The sequence below is a fragment of the Anser anser genome, assembly GCF_964211835.1.
Source record: "Anser anser genome assembly, chromosome: 18".
NCBI classification, from domain to species: domain Eukaryota; kingdom Metazoa; phylum Chordata; class Aves; order Anseriformes; family Anatidae; genus Anser; species Anser anser.
In genome coordinates, this window is record NC_139739.1 from 1,454,202 (window position 1) to 1,481,199 (window position 26,998).

The 26,998-nt window shown below is 54.2% G+C and overlaps 1 protein-coding gene across 11 annotated transcripts in view; it reads right to left on the reverse strand.

The window, feature by feature from the left end:
- The window catches only part of SGSM1 (small G protein signaling modulator 1), a 40,015-nt gene that overhangs the window by 12,608 nt on the left and 409 nt on the right, over window positions 1–26,998 (reverse strand). For 2 of the 11 annotated variants that reach the window (XM_083803753.1, XM_083803745.1), the window contains exons 3-19: window positions 17,799–17,874; window positions 11,212–11,374; window positions 10,233–10,385; window positions 9,646–9,713; window positions 8,976–9,121; window positions 8,378–8,509; window positions 8,096–8,220; window positions 6,998–7,060; window positions 6,265–6,332; window positions 5,663–5,826; window positions 5,336–5,465; window positions 4,073–4,252; window positions 2,945–3,083; window positions 2,507–2,571; window positions 1,963–2,108; window positions 1,519–1,647; window positions 893–1,075 (exon numbers count right to left, since the gene is read on the reverse strand). In XM_083803753.1, coding sequence (XP_083659879.1) covers window positions 893–1,075; window positions 1,519–1,647; window positions 1,963–2,108; window positions 2,507–2,571; window positions 2,945–3,083; window positions 4,073–4,252; window positions 5,336–5,465; window positions 5,663–5,826; window positions 6,265–6,332; window positions 6,998–7,060; window positions 8,096–8,220; window positions 8,378–8,509; window positions 8,976–9,121; window positions 9,646–9,713; window positions 10,233–10,385; window positions 11,212–11,374; window positions 17,799–17,874 — 2,130 coding nt within the window. Of the gene's footprint in view, window positions 1–892; window positions 1,076–1,518; window positions 1,648–1,962; window positions 2,109–2,506; window positions 2,572–2,944; window positions 3,084–4,072; window positions 4,253–5,335; window positions 5,466–5,662; window positions 5,827–6,264; window positions 6,333–6,997; window positions 7,061–8,095; window positions 8,221–8,377; window positions 8,510–8,975; window positions 9,122–9,645; window positions 9,714–10,232; window positions 10,386–11,211; window positions 11,375–17,798; window positions 17,875–18,249; window positions 26,471–26,491; window positions 26,621–26,998 lie in introns of those variants that run through there. The other 9 variants (XM_083803747.1, XM_083803746.1, XM_083803749.1 and 6 more) reach the window with 8 other exon arrangements.

A 26,998-nucleotide genomic window follows, 5' to 3' on the forward strand; every position in this document is an offset into this window, starting at 1 on the left:
GGGAAAAGGGTGAAACTTTGCATGTATTAACTCTGCCAGTGCATGCTCCCCAAACAGGCAGTGAATACAAAACAGGAGTACAAAACAGCAGAGATGCTGCAGGGATGGGAATGATTCACAGAGCTACGGCAACGCCGACCGAGCAGCCCGCTTCTCCTCGTCTGTGTCACCTCCGCTCCTGCGCAGCCTGGCTCTGGCTTGCCCTCCCTGCTGTGCTGATGGCAAAAAGGAGGTAAGAAGCCCAGGGGCTTGTTTCGCAGCCCCTCGGTACCTAAAACACGGTCTTCCTCCTGCCCCTACTCCAACACTGACTTCCACGGGCCTAATCCTGATGTGAACCCAGAGTGCAAACTGGGTTACGAATATCTTTGTTTTCCAGAAATACCCAGGGATACTGCACAGGCCCAGCCAGTGCCTGGCTGTGGAGCTGCTGCCCCCCACCAGAGCCCGCTCCCTGCTGCCCTGCCAGGCCCCACGTGCCCAGCACCCCACGCTGGGCGATGGCTCCCAAACAGAGCTGTTCAGTGCTGCTGTGGGCATGGAGCTGCGAGGACCTAAGTGAAACCAACTCCTTACACCTCTAAGAGACCTCCCAGGCGCCAGACAAACCCTCTGAGCCAGTGCAGTCCGGTGCAGCATGGAAACTGGGGTAACACTGCGGGAGGTGCCCACTCCAACTTCTAAACACTCTCTGGAAGAGCAGATGAAAGAAGACAGATAAAAAAGCTCCAATCCTACCTGCACAGACTATGAGCAGCAAGGCACGGAGGCAGGCAGAGGTCAGGGAAGGAGGACAAGCAAGAGCTGTCCCCGTCTCTCCCTGCAGCACAGGCTGACACGGAGCCCACGTCCCTGCGTGGGGACAGCCCTCCCTGAGCCCCCGCACCCTCACCTCATTGCTGATGGTCGAATCTCTGTGCATCATCCTCTGAATGTGGGAGTCCAGACTGGCCCCAGAGGAGCACTTGGCCAGGGCTGCCGCGTGCGACTCCTTCTCCCTCTGCCGGACGATGGCCTCGCAGCCCAGCCACTCCGCCATGGTGTGCTCGTAGCAGGTGCGGATCTGGTCGTCGGCCTGCAGCGTTGAGACACGAGGTCTTTGAAAAGCTTTCCCAAAGGGCCCAGAAAACCGTACCTCCTCCACCCCCCTGCACGGGCAAGTCAAGTGCACACTTGCATTAGTTACGGCTCAAAGGGACATAAAATCACCTCATCTCCTGCACTGTGCCAATCACAGCCTGACCCAGGAAACCTCACAAAAATTAGGATGGAAGAATGATCGTCTACCTCCTTCCTGCCTTCCAGAGGCACTCGGGGCACTCTCTGATGTAAGCAACCAGCAGCTGCACAGGCTAACATCGAGCTTGGTGCTATCAATTCCTGCTTATCTGGCCCTTCTCCCACTTCCTAAGTACAGCTACAGTACAAAGGGGACAGAACGGCCAGCGTGGACTCCAGCACACAGACACTGTGAGCTGGGAAACGTCCAGGGTACACCAATGCAATGCTCATACCGACCTCTTTCCTTTCTGCTTCTGTCATCCCAAACTGGTAGTGGCCCAAAAGGAAGGGCCAGACAGCCTTCCTGATCTCGTGCTGGATCCCACCATAGTAGATCAGCCGCAGCAGCTCCTGGTCCTCATAGCTCTGTGGGAAGAGATCCAAGTCAGCGTGCAGAAAGAGCCGGGACTGCAGCCCATCAGCTGGCAGTGCCAGCCCAGCCTGGCCACGGCACCTTCCAGTACCCGGAGTGCTGCCAAAACACCGACCACCCACACGCTCATTCACTACGGATGCTCTCTCAGACCTCCACCTGGAGTTAAGCTCAGCCAGAGGCCCCTGCAGATGGACGCTTTGGGAAATGCTGGCTCTCTACAGCCAGAAAGCGACCCACCAAAGTTACCCAAGGTCACTGCTGTGCCTCTGTGCCCCAGAAGAGTGTCCTAACGGTGCTGGCCCTACCGTGCTGTCCTCCAGGTACTTCTGCCATATGTCCACGGTCAGGCCCGAGCTAGCATTGCAGGGCACATCAGGAGACACGATGTTGTGGTTAACCAGGGCCGAGAGGTGGGTTCGCACCGTGGAGAGGTGTCTGCAATAGGCCAGCCCTGCATCAGACAGAAGCAAATGCTCACCTGGGGAACTCAGGGAGTCACAAGGGCAAAGTGCTGAGGACAGCTCTGATCAATCTGGTCCCTGGAGGAGATCTTCTCAAGCCACATCCAGCCTAAGCAGCAAAGCAGGGAGTCTACCAGGACCGGCTGGCATCTCACTGACTTGTACCCAGCATTGCTGCTTGCTGGGCTGAAGTCTGAAACTCAGAGCAGAATTCATCTGTCTGCTCCCAGTCCTGAGCAAGTGTGCCTGGGGCCCTGCATGCAACAAACAGATCCCTGCCCCCTAGCCACTATCCTGTTGTTTCTGCACCACTCCTAGCCCTGCGCCCAGGACCTTACCCCTTGCCCATCACGCATCTCAAGGCATCGTGGATGTGACAAGTACTCACAGCCATAGAAAGCCCGGGAGAGGATCTGGTACTTCATATTGTCACACAGGAGCTTCAGTGGAGCTCTGTCAATAAAAACACACTGGATGTGAGCACAGGAAATGCTCCCATGTCCTCAAGTCCCTGCTTTGATCTAACTGTTCAAGCTTTGCTTTCACAAGCGTACCACAAGACTTCTGCTCAGCTTGGGAGCAGCAATTCTCGCTGTCAGGACACAGAACAGCTGAGATGTCCCAGACAAGGAGACAAGCCTCACTTCAGCCTGGACATGTGCCCCGGCACATGTAAATGGTCCCTGAACACCGTCGAGGCTGGAGACACCATTGTGCCATAGCTGTTCTGGTTTGGCCATCCACCCAACTCAGCTGGGCTCTCAGCTGCAGGCCTGTTTTATCTCACCCGTATTTCTCAAAGCAAGCAGCAGTGGAGCTGTCCTACCTTTCGTGGCTGCAGCCGTTGGACGGCCCGCCATCAGAGGAGCCGCTCTGAGAGCAGGAGGAGCAGGAGGACTTGCGGGTGTTGGGTTGCCACATGGGAGGCAGGCCAGCACCCTGCGCGTCCATCAGGTCCTGGGGCACTGTAAGAGGGCAGAGAGGAGCATCAGCCACTGCTCCCCACTCAGGTGGGCCGCAGGAGATGGACAGAGGAGAGTTTTGATCAGCAAACGCAGCATCCCACACTCTTTCCAAGGAGACTCCAGCAACCAGGTAGGACCCAACACCACTTGATCACAGCACCAGCACTGATGAGTTAAGAAGGAAAGGTAACAGAGCATTGATGGGAGAGCATAAAAATCATCTGCTAATTAACTGCAGTGCCTTCCGCAAGCTACTCTTAAATCACTGAGTGCTGACTGAGGCGGAAAACAAACACCCAATCCAGAAAGACTTGAGACAAGGGGCTGCAACAGACTGTCACAAAACTAATTAAAAATGTGATTGTCCCAGGAAGAGTAGATCACTGAAAAGGAAAACCCCCCATGTCTCAGACACTAGGATCTCATCCAAGCTTCAGGGAAAGATGAGAACGTCCAAATCACAAGACAGGACGGACTTTGATGAAGAGGTTGAGAGGGACAGCAGGAGCAAGCAGCAGTTCTTGTTGTCATTTGCTAAATCCCTGCTTAAACTCAGAAGTGCTATTTGCAATGGCCTCAGACCCTGCTCAGGTACCACCCTGCAAACTGGCCAGATGCAGGCGCACTGCACGGTGAGCCCCGAGCCTGGCTGCTGTCCTGACTTGGCTCTGCCCTTCGGTCTGGGGCCTCTCTAGGAAAAGGCCGACATGATGAAGGTGAAATGTGGGATGCAGACAATGATTAACGAAGAAAAATCCTGTTTGGTCCTGCTTGGAAATTAAATCAGATCTCACTACCCCTACCTGCTTGTGAGATTGAGTAACTTTGATACTGGTAAGAAAAATGCTGAAGTGTTCTCATTAAGAGCCCCTTCCCTTTCCCTCATACCGAGCAGGTGCTGATGGGTCAGTGGCAGACACCTCTGCAGGAATTGTCAAGTGACAACAAAGGCAAGCACGTGTACCAGACACAAATGACAGCTGCATTACACTGATGCTGAGTGGCCCCCAGAGCCACAAGCCGGGGGTGGGATGTGGTGGAGAGATTCGGAGACCGTTTGTGGATCACCACCGTCCTGCCTGCAGCCGGAGTCCTTGCAGTCTTCCTTCTCCCAGCAGTGATGGAGATCACAGACGCAAGGAATGGGTGAAAATTACCATTAATGGTAACTAGAGACACAAAGACGGGACAGGGGCACAAATGAATGGGGGAAGGAAGAATCCGTAGAGAAGAACGAACCGATGCAGTTCCACCCCCCTTTGGGAAAATCTATAGAAACTGCACAGACTTCGATGACGCCAGCTGAAGAGATTGCAGCAATTCATTTAACAGAAAATTTGGCCCCCAGCACAGAATTTTAAGGGGTAGATCAAAAGGAAGCTACGGTAAGGAGCATCTCCCCTCAGCTATTTTGGCCTCAATCAGATTTTTATCTGACTCACTGGGTTGTGTTAGTCAGCTAAAGGCAGAGAGAACCAAGTATAATCTTTAGTGATGCTATGGAGGAGTCACAGGAGATATAATTGTCCCCCTCCTAGCCTCAAAAGTATAGGAACACGCTTTTGATCAAATTTCATAGCTTTTTAAAAGCACGCCATGAGTTTTCTATTATACTCTTGGTTTGCCCCTTTACAAAGCCATCTACAATGTTTCCAGAGGTCAAAAAAGTGCTCTTGGTGTCCCACAGAAGAACAAAGACAAATGTGCAGGCACTTCAGCCAAGTACGTTGCTCTGATCATTCACAGCTGGACATCAAGAGAGATTTCTGGTTTGGTGAATCCAGTGGCATTGTCTCCCTGCCCTGAGTGTTAGGGGGTGAAAATATGTGGGTCAAACCTGGTAACAGACAGCGAGGGCTCCTGCTACCTGCCCTTTGTGCTGCAGAGCAACGCTGACAGGCTCTAGTTGGATTTAATACAGAACCTGCTGCGTTGGCCTGCTGATAGCAAGAGGAAGAATACCAAGGAACATGACCAAAGGGAAGCTTGCTACTGAAATAATGTGCAACATTTTTTTTCCAACCACACAGGCACTCAAGGCCTGTTCTGCGGCTGCAGAAATGAAGTTTTCAATGGCAAGCAAAAGGTAAAAAACATACGATGTTTAGTAAAAGGCAGTATTGTTATAGCAAAGCCTGTTTCTGTGGAACCACTCCCAGGCACCATTTGCAGTGTGCCCATCAGTGCCGTGTCCCCGGTCACTCACACACCCGGTAACAGCCACCTGAAACGGTCTCTGCCAACGCACTTACCGAATTCAGACTGCGTCCCTGGGTAGATTATTCTGAAAACATAATCTGTGGCTTCGTCATCTTCCTTGTCGGATGCAGACTCGGAGGAGCCCTGGGGACTTCGCTTCCTCAGCTTGGGAAACACCTTCCCCTGGTGAACAAAACCTGCTCTTCACAACGCCGCCCCACCAAAGCCCTGCCCAGCAAGAGCACATGCTTTGTCAGCCTGCACGATGTCTGCACATTCCCCGTGCTGGAGCAGGCCTTTGGATTAAGGCTTTGATTACAAAGCGAAGACAAAGCCCTATTTATGCACACGGTGTGATTTGCCCCCTCCGTGGCGCCTACCTTTCCCCGTTGTGACCAGAGGGGTGGGTCCAGCTGCCCATGGGGCAGGAGGCCGTTCTCCAGGCAGGACAGGAACTGCAGCAAGTGCCCTCCTTTGGGGAACCGCAGCGGAGGCCTCTGGATCCCATCCTGGCTCACCAAGACAACCGTTCCACCGCTGTCTACTATTAGCAACAGTGACAGCAGAGAGAAGACACACACACATCAATGAGGGAAACGTTACCAGACAAAGATGCAGAGGGCAGGCAAAAAGCTTAGGGAATTGTTTTTCTGGCATGCTAAACAGATTTTCTTCCTTGTTTGGATTCTTTCCTAAGTCCATTTTGAGTCTAGGGCCCTGGAGAAAGCGTGCCTGGTGAATCACACCCTTGAAACCACAGAGCACTGCTCCACAGGGAGCCCTCCGCAGCCAACACCACAGCCAGGAGCTGGTTTAAAGGATTTCCTAGATGCAGTTACTTAGCAGTGACCACCCAGAGCTCTGGAAATCCACCCCAGAGCTGAATCCAAACATCCCATCCCCATCTGGGCACAGCCCAGAGATCCAACGATGCCAGCGTCAGGGCGGTGACACCCTCCAGCAGCCCCCACTCTGGCCTTACCTTGCTGGTGGCAGTGCAAATAGACGATCTCCTCCAGGCGAATAGTCATGGCATAGTCCCAGTACACGCTGGAACAGAGAGAGGAAGTCCTGAAGTTCTGGGGTGCACCAGGCTCTGCTTCTCTTCACATCAGCTCCAGATCCTGCCTCCAGCTATCCTGACACCAAGGGAAGCTGCGGAAAGGCTGAAGCCCCAGCAGCAATATGATTCCCACAAGGCCAGCCACAGCAGTGACAGCATCCCTCCAGAACCGGTTACTGTCCCTTCTACTTCAGCTCCTTCAGGGCAAGTCCAGTCCAGGGCACTGCCGCACGCAGTACTTAAAGCTGAGAACAGATCTGGTTTGCACTGCTTCTGTTCTGGGACTGCACTCCCTCAGCACAGACACCGCCAGACGGCCGAGCAAATCAGTGAAGTGCTGGGAGAGATGCTGGTCAGGCTGGGACTGAGGGTGACAGACCCCAGGAGGGATCTGGGGTTCACCCCAGGAGACATGAGGCCTCGCCAAGGTTTCATTTCTGCAGAGAGCCTAGCTAGAAGACTGCTCTATGAGGGCGTCAGCATTTAACACCATCCTATTTCTTTCCAACAAAGAAAATTTCCAGTTTCTGAGCAGCACATCTGCCACTTTACAAAAATAGTGCTTAAAATGAAGGCATTACAAAATGGCTCATAAAGCCAGTTAAAGATGGAAGGGGTGCACAAAACTCACTCCCTGTAGGCTCATACTTACTTTGTCATCCGACTCCTCTCTTCCTTGGTCACATCTTGACACTGGGAAGTTTTAGGGCTTAGGCTGATGCCCAAGTCAAGAACTCAGAAAAGTAGTGTTGAGATGAGAATAGCATTTTAGGGGGAGAGTACGAGGCATAACGGAATGGCCCAGGAGCCAAGAAGAGAGGGGAAGTGAAAAGAACACAGGTAAACAAAACCCAAAAAACTAAAATTGAGAATAAGCAAAACTGACAGCAAGTTTTGTTGAAGAAGATCTTTACCGTAGGCCAAAGGAGTGGTGTGCTAAATGTTCCAGTTTTCCTGGACTATTTGCTGATGGACAGGGATTTTATTTGCTTTGTTTTTTCCCCTCAGGCAAATTAGGACCTGGCATGACTCAGTAGTTTGTTAAAGGGATTGCAGCTGTGGAGAGAAATGCCAGCAGCCCATAAGGCAACCCCAGACAAAGGGGCACTGCAAAACACCCTGCTGGATAAACGTCTCCTAAGCAAACTTCAGTCCCATTGGAGGAATGAACTCCGAGAACTCTGTTAAGTTGGAGGGACTTTGATCACTTGCACATAGGACCAGCTGCAGACTGCGCTGAGATAGCGCTACGAAGTGGAACCCACTGCGTTACTGAGGTGGTGGTGTCTGGGAACTGCTCATGTCCTCTCTCTGTGATATCCTTCCCCTATTTATAAGCTCCTCACTTTCCCAGCTTAACCATAATAACAATGTAATACTAATGACAAACCTAGCAGCACTGTTCCACCTGTAGAGAGGGCAATCCCCTGAGGAGATCACTCAGTGCAATAAATCACACCACTTTGCACCTTTCAGAACAAGCACCCTCTCCAGTTCCCTTGCTGACCTCTTCCAGCAGAGATGGCTACACCACAGCATCTCCCACCAGCTGCTGCAGCCCCCCTCTCCCACCACCACACGCCGCCTCCCCTCTCCCTTCCTCTGATACAAACTCAGGGACAGCTGCTCGGCTCTGTAGCATCAATGGGAAAGCTCGCTGAAGGCACTGGATGCCAGATACCACTTCCGAACCCACGGGAATGTTTGCCTCCCCTCTGCCCTGCGTGAGCATGTACTGGGAGCCAGTCACCTCTTCTCATAGTCCAGATCCCCCACGGAGCCATTCATCAGCTGGTTGGGAGTCCACTTCAGCGCCATGATGTCGGCAGTCTGGTGAAGGGACAGGTATCCCGGGATCGCCTCCATGTCATCTCGCTTTAGGAAAAAAAGGTGAGGAGAGAGTGAGCTGGTGAGAGCAGCCTGGAAGACATCAGAAGCAAGCAGCACCACCTTCTGCTACCCGGGGCTGATGCATGCCCCATAGCACAGTCCTGGACCACGACGCAGCCCAGATCTCCCGGCAGGTACTTACTGGCTGCACCAGGACATTGTTTTTGCCATACAGGAGCGTGGCCCGGGAATTCTGGTGCAGCGACTCCACGTAGTCCCTGGCAGACAGCGATGGCCGGTCATCCATACTGCCGCTTGAATGCCTTTTCTGAATCTGGAAGAGATCCACCTACAAACGTGAGATGAGCATGGACACCTCCTGCTTTCTAAAAGCATCACTTCAAAGCTCATTTCCTCCTCACATATACTTAAGAAACTCAGTACTAGAAACCTCTTCCTTTGTGCCCTCTAAGAGGATCCCTGGCTCTGGCCACGCTTGATTCTGTACTTACAGAAGCCCCAGGAGTGTGCTTTGTTTGCAGTAAACTGAGCAGACTTCAGCTGCCTTCGCTTTTAGTCCATACATGCTGTTCCTAAACAGCAGAGACCCTTTAGTGATGCGGTGCCGCATTGGCCCAGCACACTCACAGTCTCCATGCCCATGTTCCCAGCACTTCTGGCTTGAAGACGTGAAGTATCCTCACTTTTCTACCTGCTCTTACCCGAGGGCTTCACAGCCCTTTTCAAACAAGGGGAGCTTCGGACCCCGGTGAGCGCTGCGAGGAGCTGCCCCCACTCACACAGAGCGCCGGGCGCTTGGTGGGCGAGTCCTGCCGGCAGTGCGAGCTGTGGATCCGGTGCCTCTGAACCAGCTCGTCGGCTGAGGGGTCTGTCCAGAAGTGGTCGGCTGTCTTCATCTTGGTGTACTCCAGTGCACAGGGACCCACTGCACAGAGAAGACAGACACAGGGAAGTCGTCAGTGTTATTCCAATGAGTATGGCCAGCTCTCAGATCCCACAGCCCAGCGTCCCAGAGCAGGGGCGGTGGGACTGCAGGCAGCAAGCACCAGGCTCGGCACACATTGCTGCACCGTGTAACAGCAGCAAAGAACTCAGAAGCAGTCTGCTGGCCCTGGCAGCGAGCAAATAACCCAGCACCTGCAGAGCCCTGCGTTACAGCACTGTACTGCTCTCCAGGGCCAGGCGTCAGCCCTGGTTTGTACCTGTCAGCGTTACTGAAGCCTGTGCAGGAAAAGGAACCCCCTGGGCTCAGCCTTGCAGTTTCCCATCTCTACTCACTGCTCAGCAGCTGGGCATCATCTGTTCTTTAGGAGTGCCCCACAGATTTACCTGTCCAGGGCTATTAAGTTTTCTGAAGCTCTTACTAAAAACAATTGAATCGGGATCACAGGACTGTGAGCACAGGTTTGGAAAGCAAGCTATTAAAGCAGGATAAGATGAAAGCGTTACCCAATAAAGATGCGAGAATTGGTCCATCCACAGGATCCATCAGGAGAGCTTCTTTCTCGTAGTACTTACTAGAAGAGATTAAAAGAACAGAATGCTGTAGCATTTCAGCCCCCTGGATCCAGAACTGCAAAATGATAGAGGTTGTTGTTTGAAACCATTGTAATGCCCTTCTCTGTCTGTATCCTTCCATGACAGTGAGAGACCAAAGAGCCTGTTACAGGCTGTTCCTGCTAGCATCAAAAGTCCTGGGGGGTTGATGCCCTCGTGCAGCACACTGCAAGCATCACCATCTCCTGTCAAAGCTTTCCCGGGGCTGGGCATGACACCTCCCCAGGACAGGACACCTCAGCATGCAGTTCCCGGAAGACAAGGACAAGTTGGTCCTCAACAACTCAGCCATCAGCAGAGCAAGCATGGCCTGTCCTTATTTTAGGGAGTGTACAGGGACTGCCAGGAGCAGCGTATCAGCTCCTTGCTCTACACCACTTGGACACAGCTCAAGCAGCAATACTCCCAGCACCCCTGGAAGGGGCAGATGCTGGAAGTGAGTTGTGAGGGGAAAACGGTTGGGTTGTGCCAGCACTCACCTGCTGTTCTCTACTAAGTAATGCACGATTTTATCCAAGACCTTTTCAAAGAGCGCTGTGCGGATCCAGAGGTGTTTGATGGCCTGAGGAGACAGGTTGGGCAGCTTCGGCATCTTGCGCACGTTCTCTGGGATGCTCTGAACTTGATTTCGTCTGTAGAGGTAAAAGGCAAAAGACAACATCATCGCTGGCTCATCACTGAGCACTGCAGGAGCGCAGGCCCAGAGCACTCGTGGCACCTGGTGGGGCACAGGGCCAGGCTTTCACTGGTGCTGGCTGTGGCGTCTGGGGGATGCCCCAGGAACCATGGGGACAGGGCTCTAGAGACTGCTCCCTTCATCTATCCCATCCTCTATTCCAGAACGCCCACACCCGCATTTGAAAACTGACTTCACTAAATCTGTTTCCAATTGTAAAGGCACCCTAGAGGAAAGCCTCTACCTCAGCAGTCCTCAAACCCACACACCTTTTCCACTGGTGCCTGAAGACTGAATTTCACAAGCAGAGCAGCTTATCTCGGGACAACTTAAAGATTTCTGCCCCCAGGTAGCTGTTCCATCCGTCTCCCTGTTTCTTGTCCATGGATGAGTAAGCCACACTTAAGCGGAAGCTGAATTACTGCAGGTTACAGCCCTACACATTGAAGCAAACCAGATTTGGTTCCAGTTGGCTTAGCGCACTGGTCCATAAACTGTGACAGCTCAGGAGCAAATTTGTGCGGCTCTCCCTACAGCGTAAGACAAGGGGCAGAGGAAGAAAACTTGTCTGCTCTAGCTTAAACCACAACTGCAACTCACAGTTGCAGAGAAGCAACCGGTTCACTCAAGATACTAAAAGCCCAGCAGAGGACTCTGCTCTTCTGGAAGAGCAAATCCTCCTATACGTGCTTGGACATTCAATCCACAGCAACACCCAAACGACACACTTCCACACCAAAATGCAAGTGACCCGTAGGACTATAGCCGTGCTGGTGCCTTACGCATTCTCGATGAGCTGCTCCAGGTCCTGCACCTTCTTGCAAAGCTCCTCCGCCAGGGGAAAGCTCTTGCCCACCTTCATGAACAGAGCCGCTATCTTGTTGCTGCGCAGGAACCCTGCCGCCCTCCGCTTCAAGCCGTACAAGACACAGGCTTCCACAGCAGCTGCAACAAAGCAAAGGCGTTACTGAAGTGGCAGGAGAACTTGCAGCTGGGCTGCTCTCATGTCACCGCTGCCTGTGCTCCTGCTGCATCCATGACCTTACTCTACAGCAAAAACGTTTCCCAAGAGAAATCAACGTCATGTTCTGTTTCTGCCTAAGCAGACAGAATGTTAAGGTACCCAGATGTTATTTGACCCAAAGCAGCACAGTTTATGCCTGTAGAGCTATCAGTCCTGCTGACTGTACAGAGATATTATTTCAGTTCTGCAAAAATGAAAAATTGACGTTGGCAAAGTTCAGCTAGTCTGGTCAAAAGGACTAGTTTGCTGCAAGTAAGCATGAACTGTGAGCGTGCTAAAATACAAGTACTTCCAAAGAAAGTTAGCTTGTGCCTGCTACAGTAGATCCAGTAAATCACTTGAGAGGGACTAGGCAGACAGACTAACTCCTCTTGGACTTGCTTTGTGTGACCAACTGCCTAAGGAGATCTCACAGACCGGTGACGAAATGGGACGCAAGCTTGCAAAGCAGAGGTGGTACTTCTGTACCACCAGCAGCGATCAGCCTGCACTGACGTGCCAAGCTAGCAGCCTGGATTAGGATTCTTTGGAGCACGTTGTTCATTCATAAAGCAGCAGGAGGAAGGACCTGAACCTCTACGCTTGCAGCCCTTTGTTCCAAAAATGTCAAGATCCAGCTCTGCTACATAATACGCTGAATGCAAACAAATCAATGCTACCACCGGGCGATCTCAGCAGCGGGGTCATATCCTGCTACAGGTCCGTGCCAGCACCGCCACTGGTAGTGGAGCAGTGATTTTCTCAGCAGAGCAGAGCCCAGCTCACGGTGCGGCAGTAATCACACGGCTCAGGAACTGCCAAGAGCCTGTCCGTGCAGAGTCAGGCAGGTTAAGCCTGTGGGAGTAAACACCTCCGTGGTTTAACCACGCCGAGCTCAGCGCCGCTGCTCTGCACAGAAATGCAGCTGGCTGCGCTTCCTTGGCTAAATGCATCTGAAAGCGCTTTGGGTACCTGCTGTGTCTGCGGGGCCAGAGGTCACGGCCAAACCTGGGACAGCACAGGGGCGTGCAGTGCCACAGAAGGGGGCAGCCCTGCAAGCAACACGCCAGGTCCAGGGCCCTCTGCGAGCTCTGCACGAGTCCCGCTCCTGCCTCCAGCCTCGGGCTGGCTGCCTGCAGCCGGTGCTCAGCGGTGAGGTCCCCACGCGAAGCTTCCTCCATGCCCCGCAGCAGGCTCTGCTGAGAGGCAGCCTCGGGCACCCCCCAGGCCCAGGGGAGAGGGGAGCCTGGGGAGCCCGGGGCAGGCACCGCACGGGGAGGTGCCCGCACGTACAGGCTGCGCCGGCAGGCTGCTTGCCGGAGTCCCCTGGGATGGCTCGGGATGGATGGCTAGTGTCAAACACAGACGTATTAAACAGGCCGATCAAAGCACTGGAAAATTACACGGGCACGTAGTTCCACAGGCGATTGATCGGGGTCTGCCAAGAAGCTTTCTGGCACGCCAGCACCCTCCTCGCCCAGGAGCGCAGCGTCGCGGAGCCGCGCCGAGCCTCCCCGCAGCAGCCTGGCAGATGCTGCTGAGCCTCTCGCTCGGAAAGGCATCTTCTCCTACAGCTGAACAACTCAGTGGAGACATTTAAAAAGACATTTCATGCAGGCCCATACACATCAGCTCCCTGGGCTGCGAGATGCTCTCATTATCTCTGCCCTGTTTAGCACCGTGCCCGAGTTCACGGCGGAGCGGGCAGGGCGGGCGCGCAGCATCGGGTCTCCGAGGAGCTGCGGGAGACATCCTGTGCTCACAGCGCCAAAGCAACACGTCTGAGCCAGCCGAGTCCTGCTCGCCGAGAACCAGCCACTCAGAGATGCTAGATGGGTACCTGGTTTTCCAACAAAGCCCTGCGCAAACCCTCCTGAAGCCTAGAGATGCTGCACGTAGCACGGCCCACGCGTGGATGGGACTTCCCACCTGTCCCAGAGGCGTAGCCCCCAGCTTTGGTTTTGCAGCATAAGGCTATGCTGACACACAGCTGAACAAGCAAATCAGAGCAGCACCTCCAAAACCTGGGGAGAAATCCTCCCTCTCCCCCGAGGCTGGGCCGAGGGCGAGGTCTCTGCAGAGCCACGCTGCCCACGGCAGCTCTCTGCCTCGCTGGGCAGTGCGCCGCCACCCCCCTTCTCCCATTTGTGTTTTCCAGGATCTCCCCGTTCTCAGGCAGCTGTTTCCAGCCCAGGTCCACAGCAGACGCCAGCCTGGCCAGGCTCTGACACTCACCCCGTGCAGCTGGGTGCCACGGCTGCTGGACACGGGCAAAGAGCACTCCAGCCCTGCCAAGCCACCAGCTGCCAAATCGCTCTGCTGCCCATCACCGACTTACCGAGGACCAGTTTTCTGCCAGCTGCACGTGGTAACAGGAGGGCTGCAAGGCAACAAGCCCGCAAAGCCCCTCCGTGCCTCGCACCCACGCTGGTACAGCAGAGAAAAGTCAGGCCAGAAGCCCAGGGCAGGCGGGCGAGGGTCTCCCTGCCCCTGCTGCCCAGCAAGGTGCCAGAGTGAGCCAGGCGCCCCTCTGCCAGCCCCCGGGGTGCCATATGAGGACAAGGCAGGAGGCAGCAGCCCCGGCCACAAGCAGGGGCAGTGAGAAGCCACCCAGGCAAGGGCCAGCAGCCCAGGCTGCCCGGCAGCCCCTGGGACAGAGCCCGCTTGGCACCACGTGCTTGATGTGTGGTCAGTTCTGCTCTCAATTTCCAGCAAGCGAGAAGAGCACTCGTGCTTGCCCAGGAAACCTGGCGGATTGCTCTGCCCACGTCACGGCCAATGCAAGACAGGCTGCTGTCAGCTAGGGAGCAGCACCCAGGAGAAAACCCGGAGAGAAGAACGGCCTCCCAGCAGGCTCCAGCAAGACGGAGCAGCCCCCAGCACCTGCCCTCAACGCCCTATCCCAAACCTCTCCAAAGATTACTCCTGCTGGCAAAGCTACACACAAACGCACTCTACATAGGAAGAACTCTCTCTGTGCTCTCCCAAGGTCTCAGAAGCATGAGCACACAAACTAAGAGCACCTTGTCCATGCTAAATCCAGGGGAAATGGTGCATTCCTTTTTAACCTTATGACTTTTTGAGCCCCGTTCATCATTTACTTACTGCCAGCACTGCAGACGGACACTCTGCCCACCCCTAAAGGTGGGGCCGATAGCAGGGAGCACGTGGCGCGGGGGCTCTGTCCAGCTGCAACCAGGCAAGGTGGGAGTTTTATTTCTCAGCAAGAGACTAAAGAGGTTTCTGAGATCCTGAGCACGCTCTGGCCTGGCACTAATGCAACCTTAGCGCTGACGCAGACGAACAGCCCCGGGCACAGGCAGGCCCCCAGCCCTGCCGAGGGCGCTCAGTCAGCCTCCCAGGGCAGGGCGAACGTGACAGATGCCAGCTCGCGTTTGTCTGCTTCCAGCCCTTCCCTCGTGGGCAAATCAGAGCAGCTGGGGGCAGCTGCCCTTTCCTGCCAGCCCACTGGTTTCATCGGAAGGGGTTTGCGCTACGCTGGCCACGCAGAGCAGCAGGAGGATGAGGAGGGCTCGGCGAGGAGGGCAGCTCTCCCCAGAGAAAAGGGCAGCTCTGCCTAGCCAGAGCCAGGCTCGCAGCACGCTCTGCTTGTCAGCAGAAGAGGTTATTTATAAGCTCACCCGGCGCACAGGGAGCTGCAGCACTCAGGAAGGTGCACATACCATCCAAATTAGAGAGCAGCAGCAGCAGCCTAGGTGTAGGGACCAGAAGCCAGTGAAAGAGCAGTGGCATCATTAAGAAGCCAGAAGGAACCAACAAGTCCTTCGTGCCTGGATGCCTCAGCTCCGTGTCGCAGCAAGCTATAAATAATTCCGGGCTGCGAAGCCTCGTGCTGTACAGAAAAGCAGAGAATGAGTCACACCTTGAAGCCTGTTCTGCTCTTTCGATGCCGTTCAGTCGACAGTGCACCATGGCACACAGGCCTGAAACAAGCGCCTGCACGTATTTCATCCAGGAGCCTTGGAAAAAAGGAGGAAGGCAGCCTCTCTGCTCTCCAAAGCAGAAAGGGAGTCCTCACGGCTCCCTTCTTTCTCTTCCGTGCATGTGTCTGTGGATGCTCCAGCCTTACTCAGTGGCAACAGCACTACGTGAGTCTTATCGGAGCAACTCCTCCAAAAGCTAGCTGTCATCGCTTCTGTCATTTTCCTCCCAGCCTCCAAATTAGCAAGCTGCCCTTCAGCTATTTGTAAATGGAGGAGGGCTGCTCCCCCTCCGCACGCTGCCTGCGGCATTTGCTCAGCGGCAGCCACATGGCCCCAGCGCGGGCGTGCTGGAAGCGCAGCTGACTGCGGCTCAGCAAACATCTCTGCGGGGAGGCGACAGCCACAGCAAGCAGAGCAGGCGCCCAACGGGCACAGGCTGCCCCCCCCTCACCTGCAGCCAGGGCTCGTGGTGCTGGTGCTGAGCGGCGGTTTCAGCTCCCTCGGCATCCTTTGAAGCGGAGGTGTTTGTCCTGAGCGAGAGCCGTGGGGAGGAGCGGAATCTCTACCTGGGAAACGGTCAGAACTCGGCGGACCCCGAGCAAACCGGTCTGCCCCTCAAAGTGGTGCCACGCAGGAAGGGGCTGGAGCAGACACCTCGAAACGTCCCCTCCGGCCCCAGGTGACCCGACGCCAGGGCACAGCCAGCCTCCCTCCCCTAACACCGCTTCTCTTCCAAAAGCAGGAAGGGTTTGTGAGCAGCCCTGAGCCCGCAGGCAGGGGGAACCCTCCCTGCTCTGTCTCCCTGCCGTCTCCCAGAGCCAGCACCCACCGCTCGGGCAGCTGCCAGCGAGGAGACGAGGCAGGTGGAGGGCAGCAGGCGCCCTGCCAAAGCACACCCTCGAGCTGTGGGCGAGTGGGTAAACACCCGACGCTGACAGGGCTGCTGGTGCCCGATTAATGCTGCCTCTGCGTGTGCTTGAAGCCCCCCCACCTGGCCCCTTCCCCATCCTACCTGCACCTCCCAGAGGCTGAGAGGTTTCCTCACCCGCACCCAGCACAGAGGGGCTGGTTCCCGGCCCGCGGCTCCCTGGGCCACAACAAACTCACCCAGCTGATAGCCTGAGGTGCTCCCCCCCGTTATCAGCACAGACTAATTGGTGTCTGCATAGGTCTGGGACTCCTCCACACCCCCCCCAGCCACCAGCCAGGTTTGCTCACACTTCTGAGAACTCTGTGCCCGAACACCCGATGGTGCTCGAGGAGCTTCTTCACCTGGGGCACTAACCGTGTCCGAGGCACCTTCCGCTCGGAAGGGTGAACGAAGTTACACAGAAGGGCCAGAACACCAGAAACAACCTCATTTTGCCACCCCGATCGCAAAGTCTCCCCTGATGATGAGCGGTGATCCGATCAGAAGCCGAAGCCCTGTTTTCTTCCGTCAGAGGAGACGGGGAGCTGACGCACTGGGCCATTAGCACAGCTCTGTGGCTTGGTCCAGCCCCAAGAAACCTTCTCAGGAGCAGAGCAGCTGCTGGGAGGGCTCCGGGCACCGCCGCCAAGCCAGCTCACAGCCGTGTGGCGGCACCGGCGCTGCTCCGGGGGAGCTGGGGGCTGTGCTCCCTGCTGAGCTCTGCAGAGGACAGCACACACCAAGCCCCGCGGCCAGGAACAGCTCATGGCACCAGGAGCAAGGCTGCTCTCCTGCTCCCACCTTCTCCGAGGCACCGAGACCCCTGCCTGCCCTCAGCGTCTCCGCTCCACAGCCCCCTGCGCGGAGTCGACCCGGCATGTACTGCTGGCAAAAGGCAGCCGCTCTTCAGGGAGGTTTTGAAGCAAAGGCTTTGCCAAGACTTCGACGAATTAATTCTGAAACGCTTCCACATTTACAAAATTGTCACACCAGTAGAGGGGGAAAAAAAAAAAAAAAGGTGGGAAAAGCAGGTGAAGTGAAAAGCACAGCTGCCAGAAAACAAGACCCAAAGCAGCACAGTGTCAGAGCAGGTCTTCCACAAACCCCGTTAAGGTGCTTTAACAGCCCCTACCCTCCCTGTTCCTGCATTCAGACAGACTGAAGCCTCCTTTCCAAAAACTCCTACTCCACAACAGCAAAGGAACATTTGGACTTTACAGACTTTCTGTTGAATTGATTTTCAAGGGGCTTAAAAAGTGAGATTATTTCTAATATTTCTCAAGTGACTGTATGCACTGCCAGCATCCTTCTGACACGCGTCGATCTGTTTTGAGCACAGAGTGAAGGCCTCAGGGATCCAGACTGCTGCCAGGCCTGTGGCACCAGCCACCTCCCCACCGAGGACATCCCCAGGAGCAGGCACAGCGCAGCCAGGCCACGAGGCAGGAGACCCCGCGCGAGGAGGGTGCTGCAGCCCCAGGTGACGCCGGCATCCCGCCGCTGGAGACTCACCGCAGAAGGAGATGATGTGGCTGCTGTCCTCATGCACGAACTTCCTCGTCACCGCCTCCTCCATGATCTGCTTCACCTGTCGAACAGAGGTCCAGTTAGAGCAACTGGGAGATTTCGCCCCCAGACCAGAGGGAGGAGACCCGTGGCGTGTGCCCGCACGGGGAGGAGGCACGGAGCTGGGCAGGGACCAGGCCACCAGCACGGCTGTAAGGAACCCTCCTTGGCTCCTGACTTCTCTGACCGCCTCCAACAGCACACGAGGTCTCGCAGAGAGTCACTGCGTCTTTGCTTGCCACCCATCACAGGCTATTTCAAAAAGTCAGGTAACGACAAAAGGGCGCTTTGGTTTTTGAGGAACTTCAAAGTAGGAAAACAACGAGCAGAGACTCAGCTGCAGGCACCAAGCATTGTTTAGATCAAAGGCATCTAAATAAGGGTAACCAAACCTCACTTGTAACGCTTTCATAGGATCGTGTTCTTTCATTGTGTGGGGCTTTGACAAATTTCGTTAGGAACACAGCTGCTCGAAATGACCGACAACTGTGGCAGTGCCAAAGCCATCGCCTGGCACCGAGCGTGACCAGGAACGCGACCTGCGTGGCAATAGAAAAGAAAATAAAGGGTAACCCACATAAATTAGGAGCGTGAGACAGGAGGGAGGTCAGACCTGCCAGGGAAGCGGGCTGCTGCGCCTCCTACAGCCGGCCTTATCCCGTTCAGAGCTGCGGTGACTGCCATCCCCAGCCATCGCCCTCCCTAACCCTGCTGAAATCAGCAAAAGCCCAGCTGAATGCTTGGTCCTGAAACGTTCAGTTCCTAACAGTTCTTCCTTTTAAACACCGAGCTACCAGCATGCCCAGATCTCATCTTCCACTGCCCCTCAAACATCCTGCTTTTCACTCTTTGGTTTCAGAAAACGCAGGGGAAAGGGCTCACAGCGCAGAGACGTGGGCGTAAGAGAGGCTCTGCTTACCAAGATGTTCTCTGTAAAGGCACAGAAAAGAGGAAAAAAAACAGCAGGGCAAGACTTGGCCAAGCAAACCTTGCATGTATGAGACCTTTAATGGAATTGTTTGGGGAACTGAACTCCTTTGGCAGATATAATCAAGGTCAGTTATGCACAACTGATGGCTCAATAAAGGAAGCCTTTTTATGAATATGGATTAAGAAAATAGTCCTATCTAAAGCCAGAAGCGTCTGTCCGCATGTCAAACCAACAGGTCAGCTCCCCGTGCTGCTCTGCGCCGATGTGCTGGGCAACAAACAGAGCTGCTGCTGAGCCCAGGAGGGAGCAGGACCGGCGGTGACTTCACCTGCATCCCCGGCTGCTCCGGTGAGCTGGCAGTGAGTCAGGGGCTCGCCGCAGGGGATGGAACCGAGATGTGGACGGCGAATGTTTATGGAGCATTTAAACCTGGGGGGGATGCCTCTGTGTGCGCAGGGAGGCTGGGAAGAGCAGGGCCGGGATGCTGAGGCAGTAACAGCACAGCACAAATGCTCCTGGCACACTGCAGGGAAGCGGCTCAGGCACCTGCATGCCACAGCACCGGGAGCTCACCGGGCACGGCACGCGGCTCCCAGCTCCTCCCAGCAGCCGAAGGGATGCGGCTGATCCCTTCAGCATGGGGCCAAGCTGCTAACCACATATTGTTTAAAAAGTCTCAAATAATACCAAAAAAAAGAGTGGGGATTTTTAAACCCCAGCTAGGTCATCAGTTCTCTGGATCTGAAATTCCTTCATTGTGACCAGGAACCATCAGGGGAACTTAGCCTCCCTGCGGATCATCCAAAAGCGTAAGTCAAGGATCTGTATTTTAAACTAAAAAAAAAAAAAAAGAAAACACAAAAACCAACAAACAAACACTTGGGAATCAACGCACACAGTTTGTTACCGGCTTGTGATTAACGTTAGGAGCAGAATCAAATTAAAGCAGGATATCCAAATATTTGTCGGCCACCTTTCGCGCGAGCCGCCGCCTCGCCACCCCTGGTGCCGCCCTGCAATCACAGCCCCGTGAGGGTCCTCTGGGGCAGGGACCATCTGTCTGCAAAGCAACCAGCGCGGCCGGACTCCAGCTCTGGCAGGGCGTCTTGGCGCGAGCACGGCACAAACAACCTGCGCTTGAAAGGCCCGAAAAATAGCCTTCCAAGAGATGCAGCTTAGTGGAAAATTACCCATTAAAGGAAAAAAAAACCAAAACCAACAACATTCTATTGACTGAGGTTATCACCCTCAACAACATAAAGATATTTAAAGAAAGTGGGAAGGGCACTGCAACAAGGGCACCCACCTGACGTGAAGGGACGGAGCGGAACGAGAGCAGCCATACGATAAACACGAAGCCCCGACAGCTAGGGGCTGGACAGAGAGATGGGGTCTCGTAAAGACCACACAACGACGCTACGTTTGCCCCGAAGCGGAGACGGCTGGCACCCCGAGGGCAGCTGAGCAGGACGCTGCCCCACCCCAGAGAACCCCCAAATCCTGCCCTTCTCCCCGCGGCTGTTGCCTGCCGATGCCAAAGCGCTCTCCTGCTGAGACCTTGGGGATCGCAAGCCCCCCAGCAGCGACCCTCCACCAGGCTCCCACGTCCTCCCCTGGCAGCGGAGCGCGCCCGCGGTGCTGCCAGGCTGCAGGGCGCCAGCTCGCCCGGGCTTGGCTCGCACCCCAGGGAGGACCGGGGCTGCCTCTGAGCAGGCTGCATCCCGGCATTTTCATGCTAATTCTCGCATTGTAGCCAGAACAATCCCAGCAAACGAAGCTGCCCACTCTCCATCTAAAGGCAGACGACGGAAAAATGAGATATTTACTCTCCTTTTATTAGAAAGGAAATTAAAACAGCGGCTAGTAATTTAGCTGTAGGTAAACTCCAGAGGAACGCTGTGAAGCGCTCCTCGAGAACAAAACGCCCTTCCCAGCACAGCCACGAGCCCGGGAGAGGCGATCCCCTGCCCCGAGAGCGGGGCACAGGCACCCCACAGCGAGGCGGCCACGCAAACCCAACGGCGTCACTCCCAGCCCCAGAGGTCGCAGAAGGCAGCCAGGCTCCACAGTCCTGCCCGAACCGCTGACTTGCGGCACGTCCGCGAGCCCTTCTTTGCTACCCAGCCACGAAGTACCAGGCAAATGGTATTTGCTTCTCCTTGTCCCATCCCCAAAACGGGACCCAAAAGCCCAGGACGCTGAGAGAAGCGCTGGGCCTGCGGGGACCAGAGGTGTCTCTGCTACAAAATTCCCAGGGTTATGCTGCACCCCAAAGGCGAATTCTCCCCGTGCCCGTACGCAGCCTCAGATGGAGCAAGCCAAATACGACAGCAGTTAAAATAACCACCAAGGTGCAGAGACCAGGAGCGAGCCACTAACCCTGGCTGTCATCAGCCCAAGGCACTCTTTGCTCATAACCCCGTCTTTTTACCCGGCTGGATTTTTCCAGGGAAGCCACTCTACAGCCCGTCCTGCAGATTATTCAGTAACGTTAACACTCACAATTTCCCCTGCCGTGCTTTTTGCAAAGACTTTCACTGCTTATCAAGGTGCTTCTGGTGAAGCAGGCTATCGCCCGTATGTTTGTCCATGCTCGTAACTCTTACTGTTTGCTGTAAGCCAGATGCAAACAGACTGCAAAAAAAAAAAAAAAAAATCATACCAGCAGCTCCTCTCTTCCAAGAACTTGTTTCATCTGCTCTTCTACCTGTTCAAGCAAATAGGAAGCCAAGAAAACCTCACGTTGATGATACAGCCTTTAAACCTGGTTTGCTTTTGCGTGTTCACGTTTCAAATATTTTTATGAGCTTGCATCTTATCGCAGACTAAGTTCTGCTTTCATTATGCATTTGGAAGTTACTGGCAGCACTGAAAACTCCCATTTTACCCGTTAGTTTTGATGCAACAAGTCCACGTGGGAAATCCTTGACATAATCCGAGCATTTCTTTAATTGCTTCTCTGAATCAAGGTCTCTTTCCAAGAACAGGCTCTGGTTAAGCTCTGCAGCAGACAGTTTCCCGTACACTGTGCAAGACCTGTCCATGCGGTGCTGCGCTATTATCACTTCTCAGGTATTATAAAATGCTAAGGGAGCACTTAGCGAAACAGACGCAATATTAACACAATCACAGGCATGCTTGTGCTTGCAAGGACAAACAGTTCGCTTGCGTTGCAGCTCAGCCAGCCCCACGGCCGGGCTTTGCCACCGGGTCACCCAGCTAGGATTTCCCAGCAGAGCGCGGCTGATTTCTGTCTCCGGCTCTTAGGTTGGTTTGTACCAAAGGTGGCTCAGCGTGCGAGGCAAAGCAGGTGAAGAAGCCCCTGTTCGGCTCTAGGACACGGAAATACTATATAAAACTCCACGTCTTTGTGCACTGTCAACCTGGTGTCCATCAAAATCCCTGCGGAGCACAGCGCGCTGGGGGTGGCAGACAGAAAAATGGCACTGGCTGTGCTGCAGCTAAAAAGCTGCTCTACAGCAGAACTTTCCAGTCCAGTACCTCTCACAAACTAGATTCATCTTCTCATTTGAAAATGAAATGTCTGCCTACTGACAGTCTTGTTGCTTCTGCTGACAAAGACACAACACCCTCGTTTTAGCAGGCTTCTTTCTAAAACTCACATTGTCAAACTCAGTGCTGCAAGATACATTTTCCTATCTCTTCAGCCCCAAGCATCCCCATTATTCCGAAAGCAGGTGCCAGACAGACTTTTCCAGCACCATCACAGGTTGCTGCCCAGCTCTGCCACTTATTTGTCTAAGACTCTACAAGCTGCCTCCTAAATAACTGCGATTAACGTGCTCCCATCAGCTAAAACAACGCCCGTCGCAGAGCACACGCGCTATTTCTGCCCAGAGGCTCCAGGGGCTCTCGCCAGCCACCCGGTGGCCCAGGGGACTGCTCCTGGTGTGCTCGGCAGACACGCAGCCGGTCAGCTCCTGCCCCACGGCAGCTGGCCGTGCAGTGGGCCATCGCCGTGTGGTGCACAGCCCCGTGGTGCACAGCCCCGTGCTCCACTAACGCCTCCATCACCGTTACGCACACCGGCACTAAGAGCTCTTCGGCAGCTCCGTATCCTTGCTGCCACAGAGACATCGATTGCAACCCTACTGGCTGAGACCTCTGGCTTCTCTAAAAGTCGCGTTTAATTATTTATCATCGCCTACTAACCCAGGCACGAGGCGTGCCGCAGCTGGGGCAGCATCCCCGTGACGGGCGGCCTCCAGGCCAGCCGTGCGCAGCCACCTCGCGTCCTCCCCAGCAGGAGCCGGCCGAGCCTGGCCGGGCGCTGAGCAGGAAGAAGGTACGGATGCACACGAGTAAAACACCAGAACGCTCCGACAGTTTGCTGGAAAGAAATCACAAAGACATTAAACGGAAGGGTGCATACTACCACACCGTATCCTGGGGGAAACGGGAACGATCCCAGTGATTTGTACTCGCAGACGGCATTTTGCACCGGGCTCTCTTCAACTTTTGGCGTCAACTTTTGGCCAGAAACCCGTATGTGCAACACTAATTTAAGACTGCTCAAGATCACGCTATAGCCATTTCTATTCCTGTTGTGCTTGTCAAATGCAAATTTCCACGCCATCTGTTGGCACTGCTGCTACCGCTATTTGCGACGCGCTCAGTACGGACACCACAACATTCCGGGGAAAAACTTTATAGTCATTTCTCCGTTTTCAGTGCCTGACCTTGAAGCTTTACCCCGTGGTTTTGTTCCGCGCCCATCGCCCCACAAAGCCCCCGGTTTCTGAGTTACACTGACAAGGGTTTGGGATTCGCCGGGTGGAACCTGAGGACCCCAGGTGGGCCTTGCAGGCCCGGCCTGCGCTGAAGTCGTGGCTCTGCGCGAAGGTATTTCTACGGCAACCGCCAGGACGCCAGGAAGAGGAGAGGATGACATTTTGGCAGCGCAGAGAGGCTGGGGGGGAGGAAGGAGCCTTCCCCAGAACACCGAGCTCGCCTCCCCGAACACGGCAGATGAAGGGAGAAGGAAAGCAGTGTGAGACTTGTACTGGGTACGAGAGCGCTAGCCAGGGGTTTTGGAGGATGAGACACGAGCGCTTTTATCTTCAAAAGGAGAGAAAATGGCCCCCAGTGATTAGTAATGCTTTTTTTCTGAGGAGATCAATGCAGGCAATCAAGAAACGCTGCATTAAAGCCTTCTGTTTACTTTTGATATAGGAACATTTGAAAAAGGCTGACCGGGGTGCTCGAGAGCCGTCAGAAGGTCCCTCTGCAAACAGGGACTTTCATTACAAAGCAGCTGCTTATCATCCTCATCTTCATCTCACCTGAACAGTTTTGACAGCTACACAAAGCCTTGGTTTTTCAATTCGGCCCTGAGAACATATAAAGCTATCAACATGAATTTTTTCAAATCCTAATAACGATAAATTAATTTCCAGTCTTCCACCAATCCAGAACGAAGTAGCTCGCGTGTTAAAAAAAATAAATCTAAGAACAGGCAGCAAAATGTTGCATACATGCACATCAGCGACTTGCTATTAAAAGACTCAACGCTACTTGCTGAGTGGCAAGTTAAATAAAAACTAAGTTTTCACAGAGGAATAAGCAAGACAACTGTTTACTTTCATATTCCATTCAGCTTTTCGTGCCACTAATTTTCCAGGCACGGCATAAACAGCCTGTATTTCACGGGTAACACCTGCTTCCCCACCTATTCTCGTATGCAGTGCAATTAACCTGGAGGTACGCAGAAGACTCTACCAGAAGACTCTCATAAAAGACTTAAAAATGAAACTTCTTTTTTAAAAAAAGGTGGGGTGGAGGATGGGTTGCAAGAAGAAGAATATTTTTTAGCTGAAAATCCAAACTTCTTTTAACCTGGGATATTTCAGGGTCTGGATTTTTAAGCAAGCCTCATTCCATCTGATAAGGGCTCTAAAAAAAAAAAAAAAAAAGAGAGATTTGGTTATGTTTCTTTTCCTGTATAACAAGGAACAGGATTCCTCAGAAAATCATACTGCCACTTCTTCCCTTACAGTCTGCTGACAAATAGTCAATTTTGCAGCTTTCAAGATTTGATATATTACAAACACATGGACCAAAAAAAAAAAAAAAAATGACAACAACAGAGACAGCCCAACACATTTCAATCTACAGATCTACTGCAGAGCAGGTCTTCTTAAAAATAAAAATGCGTTAACCATGGCAACAACGAAATACTGAAGTCCATTTGCTCATTGTGGTACTTTGGACAGTTTCCATCTACTGTTTATCTATCTCTCCTAATCAGACCTTGTCTACACAGTATTTTTATGCCTTCAGCTATTGCACTAGGACGACAGATGTGGTATGGCTTCCCCAGTACGATCTATAGACATTCCTAGATCCAGTGGAGCTCACCTACATGCGAGAACCGCACCAGACCACAAAAAGCCACAGCTGAGGCCCCGCAAAAAGGTATGGTCTAAAGGAATGAGAATATGGAGTTTTGTGAAAGGTGAAAATTCCAGGGGTGGAAAGAAATAAAAAGGAGCTTTCTGCTGCTGGCTCTTTCTCCTCCTGCTTCAAAGTCTGCACAAGCTCCTGACTTAACCTGCAGTCAGTCTAGAAGAGGGGGGAAAAAGAGAATAAGCAAAATAGGCCTTTTGAGCAGGGAACTGGCAACAGAATGCCCCATCAACTCTCAGTTTCAGGGGTGTCACTAAATAATTACCTGCATAACTTACAGGATCGTGTTTCTCTCTTTTTTTTTTTTTTTTTTAAATCCTAACAGAGCGCAGAGCGTGGGTCTGACATGGAATCCACGCACCTGTGTAGCTGTGTGCAAACAGCCCCATCCTGCTGGGCCAAGGACACCGTCAGCAGGCACCGAGCTAGGAGAAACCTCATGGCGAGCGCAGCCACCTGCTGCCTGCGTGGGCAAAGAACCACCAGCACACAGACATCCCGAGGCAGAGCCCAGGGCGACGGGACTGCCAGAGAAACATCTCTGCTCTGCATCAGCGCTGCCCTTGCTAAAGGGCTGCCGAAGAGGAATTAGCCTGTGTCAAACGCTGATGTCATGAAACCACAGCACATGGGCTGGTGGCATTTTATCAGGGCAGAAAGGCTTTTCCCATACCCTACCTCACTCCTTCACCTTCACCTGCATTCACCACCCCCCTGCACAGTACGGTTATTCTACAAAAACCCAGCAGACAGCTTCCCCATGTTATCAGAAGGGCACGCCACAACCCTCGGCTCTCCTCCTCCAGGCACAAGCTGCGCTCTCTTCAAGCACACAGCCCTGCAGAAAGAGCAGAGAGAGAGAGAGAGAAGTCCAGGACCGACTGCCGGTGCGGAAGATGCTCGTGTACATGACAGCCTGTAGAGGCCCCAGCAGCCTCCGGAAGGAAGCTCCTGTCCACCGGCCAAGCTGTTTAACTGGCACGCCGACGGGCAATCCTCAGCTCCGCTCCTGCAGCGGCAGCCGAAGCGCAGTCTGCTGTTTTGTCTCCCCCCGCTCAGGAGGAGTCGCAGACAGACGACAATAATGAGATGTCAGCTTTATCTACAACGCCAAATAAATGCCATACCTCTTCTCTGGTTTAATAGCCGTTGTCAAGGCAACAAGTAGCATTCCTCGCCGCCACACCCGGCGCAGGATTAAAGGTGTGGAAGTGGTCTGGATGGACGGGCAAACACCGTGCCGTCAGCCTCCCCCAGCCCACCAGCCGGAGGTCTTGCTCACCCAGCTCAGGACTGCGTTTCCAGCAGGGACATTCCGCTTTCTCGTGCCCATAAAGCACATATCAAGATGCTCATAGGACCAGAAACAAAACGCCACGCATCACACCCTCCAAAATCCCAGCTGGCCGACCTGCGGGGGCAGAGCACAGGCAGGAGATGCTCCCGGTGATCCGGGGCTGCAGCACAGGGCATGGCGAGCCCGGGTTCCCCTGCAGCGGGTCCCCCCAGGTCGGGGCGGCCCTGCAGGCCCCCCTGTCACCCCTGCAGCCACGCACGACGTGGCAGCGCCGCGGGGCTCCCAGCTCCGTGCCGGGATGCGCTGCCGGCTCCCTGCCTTAACGCCAGAGCCATTGCAACGCCGAGCCCAGCGCTGACAGAGCCGGAGGCAGCTCGGCACAGCTCACGGCACAGCTCACAGCACGCACCAACACCGGGCTGAAGACGCCTGGCCAGGAACCAGACCCACGCCACCACCGCTTGGCGCTGGGCGAGCCCACACGTGGGCACG